The sequence below is a fragment of the Akebia trifoliata genome, chromosome 16, assembly GCF_017979445.1.
Source record: "Akebia trifoliata isolate Shusen 1 chromosome 16, ASM1797944v1, whole genome shotgun sequence".
NCBI lineage: Eukaryota > Viridiplantae > Streptophyta > Magnoliopsida > Ranunculales > Lardizabalaceae > Akebia > Akebia trifoliata.
Window position 1 is genome coordinate 20,457,214 of NC_141390.1, and position 13,196 is coordinate 20,470,409.

The following is a 13,196-nucleotide window of genomic DNA, read 5'->3' on the forward strand; positions in this document are numbered from 1 at the left end:
TACAAAATGTAGGGAAAAATGATTTTCTAAGTGCATGAGATTTGCCTCTTGAGACTACAAATCTTTTCTCAACCCTCTCTCCTAAGAAAATGATTTGACGCACAGCATCAAATTTGAATCTCATAAATGCCCTCATTTTTTATGTTTAAACTTGATGTAAGCAAGGTCATTTTGGGAAAAATCAATAAAATTTCAACCACTAGCCCTATAATCATGATTGGTTAGTTATCAAAATTATAAAATATCCTTTCTTTTATTATATAATCTTTCAAAACCCTTTACTCATGATTTTAAAATACAAATAAACCCTTTTGATGATGTACATTTTCACAAACTACCTTCTAATTTAATTAAAATAAAGAGTAACAATGGTATCCACACAAGGTGGAGGAAAGAAACCCTACTCCCACACCTCAATACATGGCAGGTAAGCCACCATCCAAGGAATTAATGCCAAAAAATATCTCATTTTTTAAATGTCCTTGAATTGTGGCGTACATGGCATGTATTGAGGCAGGGCCTGCATGCATACGATCTAAACTCAAAAACTAAATGAAAATAAATAAAAATAAAAGAGAAAAACACTTTCCTTACTATCTTATTAAGATTTCAAATCTTTCTGACTATGGGTCATTGAACTCAAATGGATTACCAAAATTGGCAGTCCAACACCATAGCTCTCTATTTCATGTAAAAACTCATATCTGAAAAAAAATAAAAAAATAAAAAAAAATTTTTTTTTACTGGATCCAAGGTTTTGAAAACGGATGACTATTGAACTCCCACGGAACACACAAATTTAAAATTAAAATAAAATGGCGAAAAATAAATTTTTTTTATTTATTTTTTTAAGTTCATAGCTTTTCTCTTTCTTTCTTTTTTTTAGAAGGTAAATTCATAGAATTTTATCCTCTACATCCATATGGCATCGGATCATGTTTTTGGATACCATAAGGTGAGCTCAACAACCCTTGTCAAATTAGTAAGTCTAGACTTATAAAAAAATTAAATAAATTAAATAATAAAAAAAAACTATACCATCAAATTAAAATGAAGAGTACAAAAAGCTTTTCCGCGTGATTTTCCATGATGTGCTTAGAGGAAAAGGATTTGCTAGGACAACTGATTTGCAAAGTAAATATTTCCCCTGCAATCAAACACGCCCTTTAGATCTTCTAAAAGCCACAAATAACTGAAGAAATATGAAAGCGAAGAACACAACAGTTTCATACTCATGCAACAAAACATTTTTTTTTCCTTTGGGTAGTATACAATTTGAATCCATTTACAGCAAAATTCAAAATCTGATACTACCCACTTCCTGTCAAACCCACTAAGTGGGTAATCACATCTTCAAGGCGAGAAAGTTGAGTTGAAAAATTCTCCTGCAATTCCACGGAATCACATTGTTGTTGCCGCCACTGAGCAAGACCATCTCCCATAACCTTCAAACTACTCTGCAACAATGTCAATCCATCACTAATCCCATCAGGGAGTTTCCTTTTCTTGTTTACTTGGTTTTCACCATCAATTTCCATGACTTCAGATCTCGAATCATCAACATCAATACTTAATCTCTTATTCCCAACTGTTTCCTTCAATATCAGACCTTCCTTCAGAAGCATAGAAAGTTGTTCAGTGCATAGTGCAACTGTGGACAAAGCTACTTCCTTCTCAAGAAAAGCCTTCAACTCGGACATAAACGTCTCCTCATTTGCTGCCTTCCCCGTCTTTAGATCGAATGAAAGTGCAGCATCACGAGGTACAAATCTCCATAATTGGTTACAAGAAGTACGGGCAGCGAAATATCCGAAAGCTGTGAGAGCCAAATGGACAAATGCCCAATGCCGCTCCCTCAGTAACATGTGATACAAGTCCCATAAGGCAGAGCTTTTTGCACTTCCATCAACTTCTGTTATCTCCATGTGACAAAGTCCTGCCATGAAAAGTGCCAAATCTGACTTGCATTGATACAATCGAGTATCTGAGGCTATAGAATCCATGCCAAATAAGGTTTGAAGCTCCAAGATGACTTCTCCCATCTCGTCAGACGCATATAGATGCTTCATGTTTGAGATGATCGCTAATGTTTGGCTTAAAAGTTTACAGTAACTCTCCTTTGAACTATCTGTAGCAGTTCTATATCCATGAATAATGGTTACTGTGAACTTCAGGATCTTGAAATCAGTGTCAGAAGCACCGATCTTGCTGCACAAAAAGGACCAAATCATAATTAAATATAGAGAAAATTACCAAAACGGGTACATGAAAATTGAAAAAATACCAAAACAGTGCACTATTCAACTTATTTACCAAAACAGTAAAACTTGAAATGAACAGTAATTACTTAAACAAGGTACATGTATACTGTTTTATAAAACAAAGGTAACAGGGTATTTTTGGTACAAAAATTACTGTTCATTTCAAAATTTTCCGTTTTGGGACAAGAACTCATTTACCAAAATGGTACATTACAGTTTTGGTAAATAAGTTGAATATTGCACTGTTTTGGTAATTTTTCAATTTTCGGTGCACGTTATGGTAAATTAGCCTTATATATATTATCCAAAAGTCTTAGTTCTCATTATGGAACCAACTCGCATTCCATTTTCCATTAAAAAAACTCAAACTACTTACAGGCATCGCAAGGCAGACGATAGAGCATAGATTGGTGCCCCAAGCACACACGGACTGCAAGATCTTGACAAGTTATCCACCGTTAGATTCTTATCATTGTTCTCAATGAAGCTGTAATATGCAGCAGTGATTCTTTGGGTAGCACGTTTTCTCAGGTTATCTGATAACAAATTCAGCGGGAATCCTTCCATCAGCAAGGCTATGTACATGATGGATGACAATGGTGATCTGTCATCAGTGACGATGGAACTGTAGGTTTGATCTATAATAGATTGTGTTGTACAAGTAAGAAGCATGCAGATTGATCTTGCAATCTTCCTCGAAGAAGAGCCAGGCACAAGGGCCAGCTCGGAAGATGCCATAAACTTGAATAGTGAGCAGAGATTATCAATAATGTCGGTCACCAACTCTATCTCAGCATGACGCACAAAAAAGCACCAGAGTGCCATCACAATCTCCCATAAAAGAAAGTGAGGGTGAAGAATGTTCTCAAGTAGGAAATACTCAATCTCCCCCCAAGCTAAACTTGAAGAGGTCACGATCATGAAAGTCTTTAGTGCATGTAAAACAGAAGGAAACATGGGTTGCCAATCTAATTCCGTTTTCAGTCCAGAACCATATAATATGGGAATATTCAAAACAAGAACAGAAGAATATACATCTTCATCTATCAGACAGTCAAAAAGCCATCCAAGCTTTCTGGAGATTCCAAGTCTTAATTCTTCTCCGAGATCTGGGGAACTTTTGAGAAGATTAAGAAATAAAGCAAGCCGTCCAAGCAATAATATTCTTGCTGTGGGCATAGCTTCACAATTTAGAGTAAATATTTCATCAATTGAACTTGTTCGATTTGTATTAGTTTCAGCCAGATGAATAGAATTTGAATGGTTTTCTTCTGAGAACAACCAGTTTAAAATTTGGAATTTGGACTCCTGTTTCACTTCAGCTGATTTCAGTAAGGTATGAAGTAGAAGAGTGGAAGTTGGCTCCAAAAGTTCCGTCAATGCTTCACTTACAGCTTTGAGATGGGTTTCTTTGCTAAGTGAAATACCAAAGGTTGAAATCATCAAGACACAGAGAGTAATTTCTCTGTAAACTGTGAATGCTTGGCATGGGTATTGGGATGATATTCGAACAGCGTTAATGAGGTAAAATTTTACGGGAAGGAATGCCCTTTTAGCTTCAGTTACAGCAATATCTTCTTTGAGTGAAGACCATGACTCAGCTGCAGACCTCAGAGACCGAGTTGCTAGTGAAATTAGGGTTGAAATAATATCTGCTATATTTACCTTTAAAGGTAAAACCCCATTACCGAGCTGCAGTAACGTTACCACACCTTTCCATGATACATTAAGGATTGTCACGAGACTCCCACCACCAGAAGCTGCAAGGATGCCTAATTCATACAAATTATCTATCACACATGTTGTTATGTTAATAACATGATCCACAGTATTGACCTTTTCACTGTCCATGGAATCTTCGTTGCCCTCAATTCTCATGCCACGCGACTCCCGACTTAGGGCTTGTGAATATTCTCTGCATAATCTAACAGAAGCATTGATGACCACTTGTGCTACCTTCAGTACTTCTGAAGCATTTGAATGAATTATCTGTTTGAGAATAGTAAGAAACTCATGTACATCCTATGAAGAGAAAGCTAACTAGTTTCTTCAAAACTATATGAGAATCGGAGAAAAATATAAGAAATTTTTTTTTGATGGGTAAAAGTATAATAATTTCACTACTAGATCTAAATGCGTGTCCATACATCTATAAAAATAGTACAAATGTAAAGGTTTTATAACTCGAGAACATAACAAAAGTCACGTACATGTCTAATTCCAATATATCTAAAACCAAAACAGTGCAGGAAAATGTTAAGTCTGCAAACCTATCAAGAATATCAAATTGACTCGAGGCTGACACTATATTATCAAGATAGGTCAAGGGCTGGTTTTTGTGAGGATCATCTCTACTAGTCCTAGAATCATCACCAAATAAGCCCCAAGATCCGTGTAAATAGTGTAAAAAATAAAACTATCACAATTGCATATCTGATATTTGAGGCACGATACCGATCAAAAAAAAATATTTGAGGCACGAACAACATTTTTTTCCTTGGCAAAAAGAACAAAGAGAAGAACAGTTTTCTTTTCGTTATTTTCTTTTTCCATAAAGTAAGAGTGATTCTTTGGGTCCAAATCTGTTGGTACCATCACCACAATTGTCAAAATATGATAGTGGTATTGCTCTTGCTATCAGGCAAATCATCTTGATAATAGTTGAAGGTGATTCCATGGCAGTTGTTAATGTTGTTGAAAACAACCTTTTCTCCTTGAAAAGTTTACAATCAAATTAAAAACATATGGTGTAAATAGAGGATTATTTTTTCTTTATAACCACCTTGAATGAAGACGTTAGTGGGCTTGCAAATTGATCTTGCTTGGATAATTCCTTAGGAAGATGAACAAAGTCATGAATTTAGGTCCTATTCCAGATGAGGAAACAACAATGTTCTGAAGTGGTGATTGTGTGATACAGAGAATAAAAATTATAGTTACTGATCAATTCAAGACCCTAATAAATTGCACTTGAATAACAATCGAGCTCCATTGCTCTATCTTTCACTAGCTATTTTCCCTAATTCTAACTCAAGCAAGAACCAATAAAATCTCAGAGATTCCTGAAAAACTACCTCGATTACCTCCATTTCAAGGAAACTAAATCGTGCCAGAAATCAGGCATTCTTAATTTCTCCCCGTTCAAGCTCTACTGCTCTAAAAATTAAGTGCTGAAAAAGTTCCAATGGCTTTTTCAAAAGGATATTACATGTGGTTAAGTGGTGTTGATTCTATGTTACAAGTGATGTTTTCATTGGGCTTCTTGAAGTTGTTCCAACACCATTTAAAATGTTGAGGTTGAGATCTCACCAGGTTAAACAAGTTGCAGGGGAGAACACACAAAAATCAATTTAAAATCAAGAATAATCAGAGATTCAAATTCTCCAGTCCTCACACCTTATGCTTAAAGATCAAACCTCCTGTCATCAGGAGGTTTTTTTTAACAGATCGATAGTTTTTTGTTCTTACAGGCTATGAGAGCACTGTTGTAAGATCCTAGAAAACCAAACTCTAGATCTTATTAGAACTCTAGAAACTACCTTAATTACTAAAAAAGGTCCAAAAAGAAATAAGCAACAAACAAGCATGAACACACAACCAAATTGATCGTAAGAGTGAAAGGAAGCAGCAGAGAGAATGGTTGATTCTAGCACATCTCTAGTTGGAAAAATATATCATCACGAAGATATATAATCCAATATATTTTGGAGCAACAGAGGGAGAGAATGATTGATCCTAACAGATCTTTATTTTGAAATATATTAGAATAATATTTCATAACATGTTTAAATACGGGGAAATGGCGTCTCTAGACTACTGAGAGAGAACCTTTAACTATGATTACAACATTTTAGAGCAACGATATGGAACAAACTTAGTAAAAACTTATCGATTAACTAGCATATGTAGCATTCATAAAAATAACAAGTGAGCACTAAATACCTTGATCTCTGAAATTAAAGCCTTTGTTAGGTTTAATTGTTCAAAGATGAATTTTTCAACAAAAAGCATGAACTGCTTCTTTCCCGAAACAGGGGATGTTGCCAAAGCTGAAAAGCCAGCAGCAGAGAAGTTCAACAAATCCAAAACCAACTGCAAAAAAAAAATGTCAAAAAAGGTAATAAAAAAATCAGCATAATTAAGACTTTTTATCACATTTGAATCCATGAACAGCAGCCATGTCTCAGTGAAATTCCAAAATCAGACAAAAAGAATAATCCATAACCTGTGAAACCACGACTTCAAAAACAAGGTTCATACATACAAACCATATCCACTTTTGCTCATGAAATAAGAATACCATTAAGAAAGCTGAAGCAAAAAAAAAATTCAAAAAGTACAAAAAAGAAAATCAAAGATGCAAAGGAAAAAAATTGCTTATGAATGTGTCACTACTCCAGCCGATCACTTCTAACACTTAACATCAAAATCGTGATTTCATTATATATAAAAAGAAAGAGAAAGGAGCACAAAAAGTTCAATAATAAAGAGGTGGGGAGGATTAGTGAGAGAGAAACTCGCCTAACACTCAGAGAAAACATGGCAAACTATACAACAAGAAAAACAAAGAATGAGAGACACTGAGAATGCCTGTCAATCAGATCCTCCCAATGAAAGATAGAGTCCTTGCACACCCTTGAACAAATATTTTTCATACGTGTCCAAAGTCAAGAAAGAACAACAAAATTTAAGGTTACACCAATCCTTTCCGATTTTCCTCCCAACTTTCATTACAAATAATTTTGCCTCTACCAAGTTAAATTACCGACTCAATAATCTTATAGAATCTATAGTTAATTCATTTAATCTTTGATCAACCTGAGAAATTTAGATCTAAGAACTCATATATAAATTGTTCAATTGATTCTTAGCATTCAACAATCACACACAAAGGAAAATAGACATGCAAGCCTTTTACGTAGAAAACCCAGAAGGAAAAAAACCACAAGACCTGGTCGAAACAAAACAAGCACTAAAAGTTAAAAACAATACAAGGGAACCATCTAATGGTTGGTGAAGTGAAGGTCTTGAGTTTGAATCCCAACTTAGGGGCCGCCCTCAGGGATTTATCCCAAAAATTACTTGGTGCAATAAGAGGCCCAAATACCTCGGTTCCAAAAAAACAAAAAAAGAATACAAGGATACTCATGCTTTACCAAACATTCCATTGACTCAATACACCCACAAACAATCTATGATTGATTGTCCACACCTCTTTGATCCTTCACGCTTCAAATCTATGATCCGCCTTTTTGTACATCAATCCGCAATCCAGCGGATCTCTCACCACGCTCAAATCAACAAGTAATAACAAAAATTGGTTGGTTGCAGTTAATTAATTTAGTGTCCACAAAAAGTAGCATGAAAACTGTTTTTCATCTTTTGGAGAAATGATAGAGTTTGTGTGAGATATAAATGATTTCAGTGTTCTCTTCCAAACCCTAGATTAATAGAAACTTATATAGCAAGTCGCAAAAATCGAAATGATTAAGAAAAACTAAAATTATGAGACGTGGTCAATCGTATTTTGCTTATTCGATCAATCAGAATCCAAGATTTGATCAATTATTATTGCCAATTTTGTTTACTTTGAAAATTCAATCTAATTTCTCATAATTTGAATCACAAAATCATCTTTAACTAATCACCTAAAGTGAAGGGTCTCTAGGTCACTTACCAACGTAACAAGTGAGACGATGATGGCATTTCTTCAATCAAGGCTTGCAATAATCATCTACAATATTCACACGACCATGACTCAAAAACAGTTTCGAAACAGAACAATGCCAAATAACTAATTCCTAACACCATGTTATTAAATTTCAGTTTTGCTGCCTATTTCCATCCGTCTAGAAATGGAAATATTTCTATCATTGTAGAAAGTGGTACAACATGATTACTAACACTATTTATAAGGAGACATTGGTTTATTTTAAATTAAGATCTGATTATTTTTAAAGGTCAAAGCAAATATATATATATATATATATATATATATTTAAATGAATGGAGTGATCTCACCAAGCATAGATTGGCCACTTCCCGAGCATATAAATTGAAACTACGAGAAAAAGAAAAAGAAAAAAAAAAACCAAACAAAGCCAACAATAGCAAGACAACTAGAGATTCGCAAGCCGCATAATGAATCCCATCTAAACAAAAAGTCCTCAAAGAATGTTCCTCTAAATTCCTTGAAGATCCTACTCCAATAGAAAATCAGCCCCATAATGAATGTGAGAACTTCATGCAAAGGATGCTCCCTTTTTTTAAAGATCCTACTATTATGCTCCAACAAGAAATCCCAACGTTCAACAATTGAGATTAGAGACCATAAGATCATTTTCTTAGACGAATTTTTATTCATGTGCCAACTGGGAAGCACCAAAACATTCGGAATGAATAAAGAAAATGTGACCATACCTCTCTTGAAAAAGAACAATGTGTAAGGATGTGGTAAACCGATTCTCACTCGATTTACAGAGGTAACAAAAATTGGCTAAAGAGATTTCCTTGCCATCAACTAATCCATTGTTAGAATTTTTCCAAGGTTAGATCATATATATCATGTAAGAAACAATATTGTAGATGCTTTGACAACTATGGAGGTTATTCTTAAGAACATTCCTGCCTATTCTTTGTTTCATAGATTTCACAATGTTATTCCTCTATCTTTAAGAATTAAACCAATCTCTTTAATATTTTTATTAGTTTTGGGTTCTCTACATATTATATGTCTTCTTGATGGTATGCTAGTTCCTTGTACTTTTACTTTTAAGGGGTAAGGTTTCATCCCCCCCACCCACCCACCCACCGATCCCAACCCCAGCTAAACATGTCTCAAAAAGGTACAAAATACTTCTCATATGGAAAACTCATTGCGATAACATCAGTATATGGCCACAAAATTCCATGTTCTAAAGAATTGAAGACTTAGGTGCCCTTGGCTGGAGAGCTAGGCCTTGCCTAGAAGAGGATGAGATCTCATTCACTTTTAGGATTGCAGAGGAATAAGGGACAATGGATATGATACTCAAATAAAGACGTCATTTTGTACACAATTTATGGAAAGATGTATACAAAATAATAAAAATTAAAAATGTTTTCAATAATCGGGACAAGGAGGTGCTGGTTTAAGGGGGAAAAATGAACCCAATGAAGGTACCATCAAGGAAACTGCACTAACACATTTAAAATTTGCACATAATAGGAAACAATGCTTAGTTACAGCATCACATACCTCAAAAAAGACACAAGAGTGTTCTTCTTGAGATTCTTCAATTGATGTGAGTGTCATTTTGAGATGTTTCTCACACCATATGCTTGCCTGATAAATGATACTAAAGGTATTAAAAAAACATTTTCCAAATTTGTTTGCATTAACATAATTACTGGTTACCTCAAGTAAGAATGGTATAAACAAAATAATAATAATAATAATAATACTTGAAGGTGAACAAACTAAACACCTTTGTTCCAAGAGAGAGGACTTCTTCTAGACATCCTTCTATGTCCAATTCCAAGTATTTTGCAGCTACGTGCAAAATAGTTTTGTTTAACATGCATTGGGATACATCCAAGCAAGTGGAGTCCTCCCAAAATGCCCAGCCCATTGTTAAGGCAAGAAACATGACATACAGTTAATAGCATATCAGCAGAAATATAAATAGAATAACAGTGTCGGCCAAAAAAGAATCAAGATGGGATTATTTTAAGCATAACATTATCTTCCCAAGAAGCATTGACATCATGAGAAAAAGTATATTTCACATCTAAGCACAAAATGATGAGATGAATTAGTTGCAATATATGGTCTATCTAGTTACTCAAATGGACAATGCGAATTTTTTCCTTCGCTGGAATTGTAAGTTGAAATAAAGGTTAAGTTTTTTGAAAAGGCATATCTATGTTAAGATCGATTCCTTAGCTCATTGCCCATTTCCTGCTTCTTTGATGGGTTTCTAAAGTTTCCTCTAAGGTGGTGCTTAAACATTGACAACCCTGATAAAAATTTTATGGTGCATCATTTGATAAACATAACGATTCCTATTATGTGCTTCATATGAAACCTATTATGTTCATATGAAAACCTAGTGGGGATCCAATAGATCACTAGTTTGTTCATTGCAGCTTTTCCATAGGAATACTTAAGAGGGTGTTTTTCCAATCTTTTGGCATCAGTAGACATTCCACAAAGTGTGTCAGTACTTGAGCGAGGGTGGTTTTCAGATGCATTCATTACTTCTTCCATTTGCAACATGTTGGGCAATATGGAAAGAATAGAGTTGGCATGTCCTTCAGAACAAAGTGGAGGTTCTAGAGTTCATAGGTTTGAGGATAAAAAAAAATTCATATTATCAGTCCATAAATCCATTGTATTTTTAAGGGTTGGGTTTTAGGACTTCATCAGAAAACATGGAATTAGACAACATTGAATGAAGGAACAATGTTTGTTCAATAACCCCAAATTTTTAGGATAAGGCTTCGTATGTAGTTGGTAAGACCTTGTTTTTGGCTTATGGTAGTCTTTTTCGCTTTGCTTTTTCTTTTCAAGCATGGAGGGCAAGGACCTTATTCACTTGCATAGCTTTCAAAGATTGTTATCCATATACATGGATTCCCCCTTTTTCTGAATAACAAAAAAAAATTAATAATCCAAAGAAAAAAAAAAAAAAAAAAAGGCATACCCCCAACCCAATAAATCTTGACTAGACGTCTTAAACTTATGGAATATGTTCCTCTGAAGCTATTGTTCGAACATAAAAGTAGGTTTGTGGTAAGGTAAGTAAGAAAAAGTTGCCATTAACACAACAATATCTCAAAGAAAAATTAAGATGTCAAACTCCCATCAAACACAGATTTTTGGGACTTCTTTTGAGTATGAGAGCTCGTGCAATCATCGTGTGTTGTTGACAATAGGCTAACCAAACAACCTCAAAGAATGCTAAAATTTTCAGACTGACGCCATCCTCAATAAAAATTAGATTTGGTGACTTCTTTCACTTATCAAGAGAAATGAAAATATTTATAAAAAAATAAAAAGATTGGATACTGTGAGGCTTTTGACAAGGGAAGCCAACTCAGACTTATTGGATATTTCTGAATCCCCGAGTTGATTGATAAGTTGAATACGACATTCAACCACCTGTAAAAGACAAATGTTGAAGTTTAGAACCAAATTGTGCAAAGAGACCAGAAGGGGTGATGAGTTTAAGTAATGAAATAAATGGAGACGACCAAGTTGTAAGTTACATAATTTTAAAAAATAAAATTTTAAATTTTAAAATCAACTATCAACAAGAATTTTAGGTCCTCAGGAAAAGCTTTGGAAATAATAGGCATGGCTCAAAGTTTCATGTTGTTTCAGAATGTTAAAATTGATTCCGAAATATTGAATGTTTCAGAATAGATTTTAAGAGTTTTGTCTATTATTAAAGACAAAGGGAGATTTCTCATATAGTTTGGTTAGAATTAGCAAATCAGACTTAAAAGATCTATAAATAAAAGGATTATACTTGATATACATAATAGATCAAATTTGATTCAAATAATGGAATTTTAGTTAAGTTTAGAGAATTCTCTTTGAAGTAATGGATTGAATTAGTGGCTTAATGGATATTTCTTGGCAGTGTTTCAAAAAAAATTCTTGTACAAGTCTCTCATGGTGATCAACTGTACCACAATCAATTAAGTTACTCAAAACCCTAATTTTCTCGAGTTGAAACCATTTCCAAGCATCTTCAAACCGTAATTTAGTTCAATCTTTCCAAAAAGTGATATATAGGGCTCCATGGAAAATTTAAATGTATTTTAGGCTAGTAATGTACAAGATGAACAGTTCATCTCCATGGCCTTAAAAATTGAAATTCCTATTAAAAATCTCTGAAGTAATTGTTCAAGAAAGATCAAAAAACAGAGAAAAAACAAGAGAAATTTGAAGGAGATTTGATTTAATTTAAATTTGTGAATAAAAGGAAACTTACATCTGAAGATTTTATGGCTTGGAGTAAGCTCTGCAAGTTCTTCGCTCCTTCCCCGTCCATCTCTCTCTCTCTCTCTCTCTCTCTCTCTCCGCACACGGTTTCCAGTTTCCCGCCCTTATAAAATTAAAAAGCTCTTTTTTCGAGCGTATTATAGTCTATAGAGAGCATCTCTACTGGCACTCCAACTTTTACCTATGTACACTCCAATTATTGAAATAATTTAGGAAAAATTACTTAAGGACCTTGGCGGAGGGACTTTTTCCTAAATAGTCCCTAAATTTTGCGCGGTCTCTCACAAGTCCATTTAGTAAACTTCTCGTTTCTTAACTGTCCTTGGACCTCATTTCCCCGGTATAAAATAGGGGTGCAACTCAATTTGGTTTGGTTCGGTTTGTGGCTAAATCAAAATCGAACTAACATAGGTCGATTTCACAAAATAAGAATCAGAACCAAATCGAAATGCCAATAGAACCGAGCCAACCCAAACCAAACTAAGGTCGATTTGGTTTCATGGTTTGCCAATATCCTATAGACTTAGTTAGAAACAACATATTTTTAATATATAAAAAATATATAATAAATCATTAATCTATTTATAAAAAGAAAATCATTAATGTATCCTTAAAAAAATCATTAATCTATGTCCTAACTACTATAATAATTCATATAATTGAATAAATTTATTTATTTATTTATAAGGTTCAGTTATATACAAGCCTTGAACTTAAAACAAATTGATCAGTTCTCCATTTTCTAAACTCATAATCGAATCACAACTTGTTCCAAACTAACTCAAAGCTATCGGTTGATTCGATTCTCAGTTTGAATTGGATCAAGTTTCACCCCTGGTATAAAGTGTTTAAAATAGCCAAATTACCTTTGTAGACACCCTATTGTTGCCTCGATCAAACTCAAAAGATCAAGAAAATGTTTGGAAAAAAAAAAATTTTGGCCT

General features: G+C 34.2%; 1 protein-coding gene across 2 annotated transcripts; it reads right to left on the bottom strand.

The window, feature by feature from the left end:
- Positions 1-1,061: 1,061 nt before the first annotated feature.
- On the bottom strand, positions 1,062-12,336 carry LOC147382784 (holliday junction resolvase). Of its 2 annotated transcripts, XM_086428937.1 has the most exons (7): positions 12,242-12,336; positions 11,311-11,403; positions 9,728-9,850; positions 9,499-9,585; positions 6,204-6,353; positions 2,638-4,250; positions 1,062-2,208 (listed from the first exon to the last, which is right to left on the bottom strand). In XM_086428937.1, the coding sequence occupies exons 1-7, from the start codon at positions 12,299-12,301 to the stop codon at positions 1,311-1,313; spliced, it is 3,024 nt and encodes a 1,007-aa protein (XP_086285063.1). In that variant the 5' UTR covers positions 12,302-12,336; the 3' UTR covers positions 1,062-1,310. The 2 variants fall into 2 exon arrangements, with proteins under 2 accessions (XP_086285063.1, XP_086285064.1); XM_086428938.1 differs by lacking the exons at positions 11,311-11,403; positions 12,242-12,336 and adding an exon at positions 7,939-7,995 and having other exon boundaries at positions 9,728-11,303.
- Between the last annotated feature and the right edge of the window lie 860 nt (positions 12,337-13,196).

Coding starts and splice junctions, on each gene's coding strand:
- LOC147382784 (XM_086428937.1), bottom strand. CDS start 12,301: ATGGACGGGGAAGGAGCGAAGAACTTGCAGAGCTTACTCCAAGCCATA. Junction 9,851..11,310: donor CCCTTGTCAAAAGCCTCACA/GTATCCAATCTT, acceptor GCATTTTGGGAG/GACTCCACTTGCTTGGATGT. Junction 2,209..2,637: donor TCGTCTGCCTTGCGATGCCT/GTAAGTAGTTTG, acceptor CTTTTTGTGCAG/CAAGATCGGTGCTTCTGACA.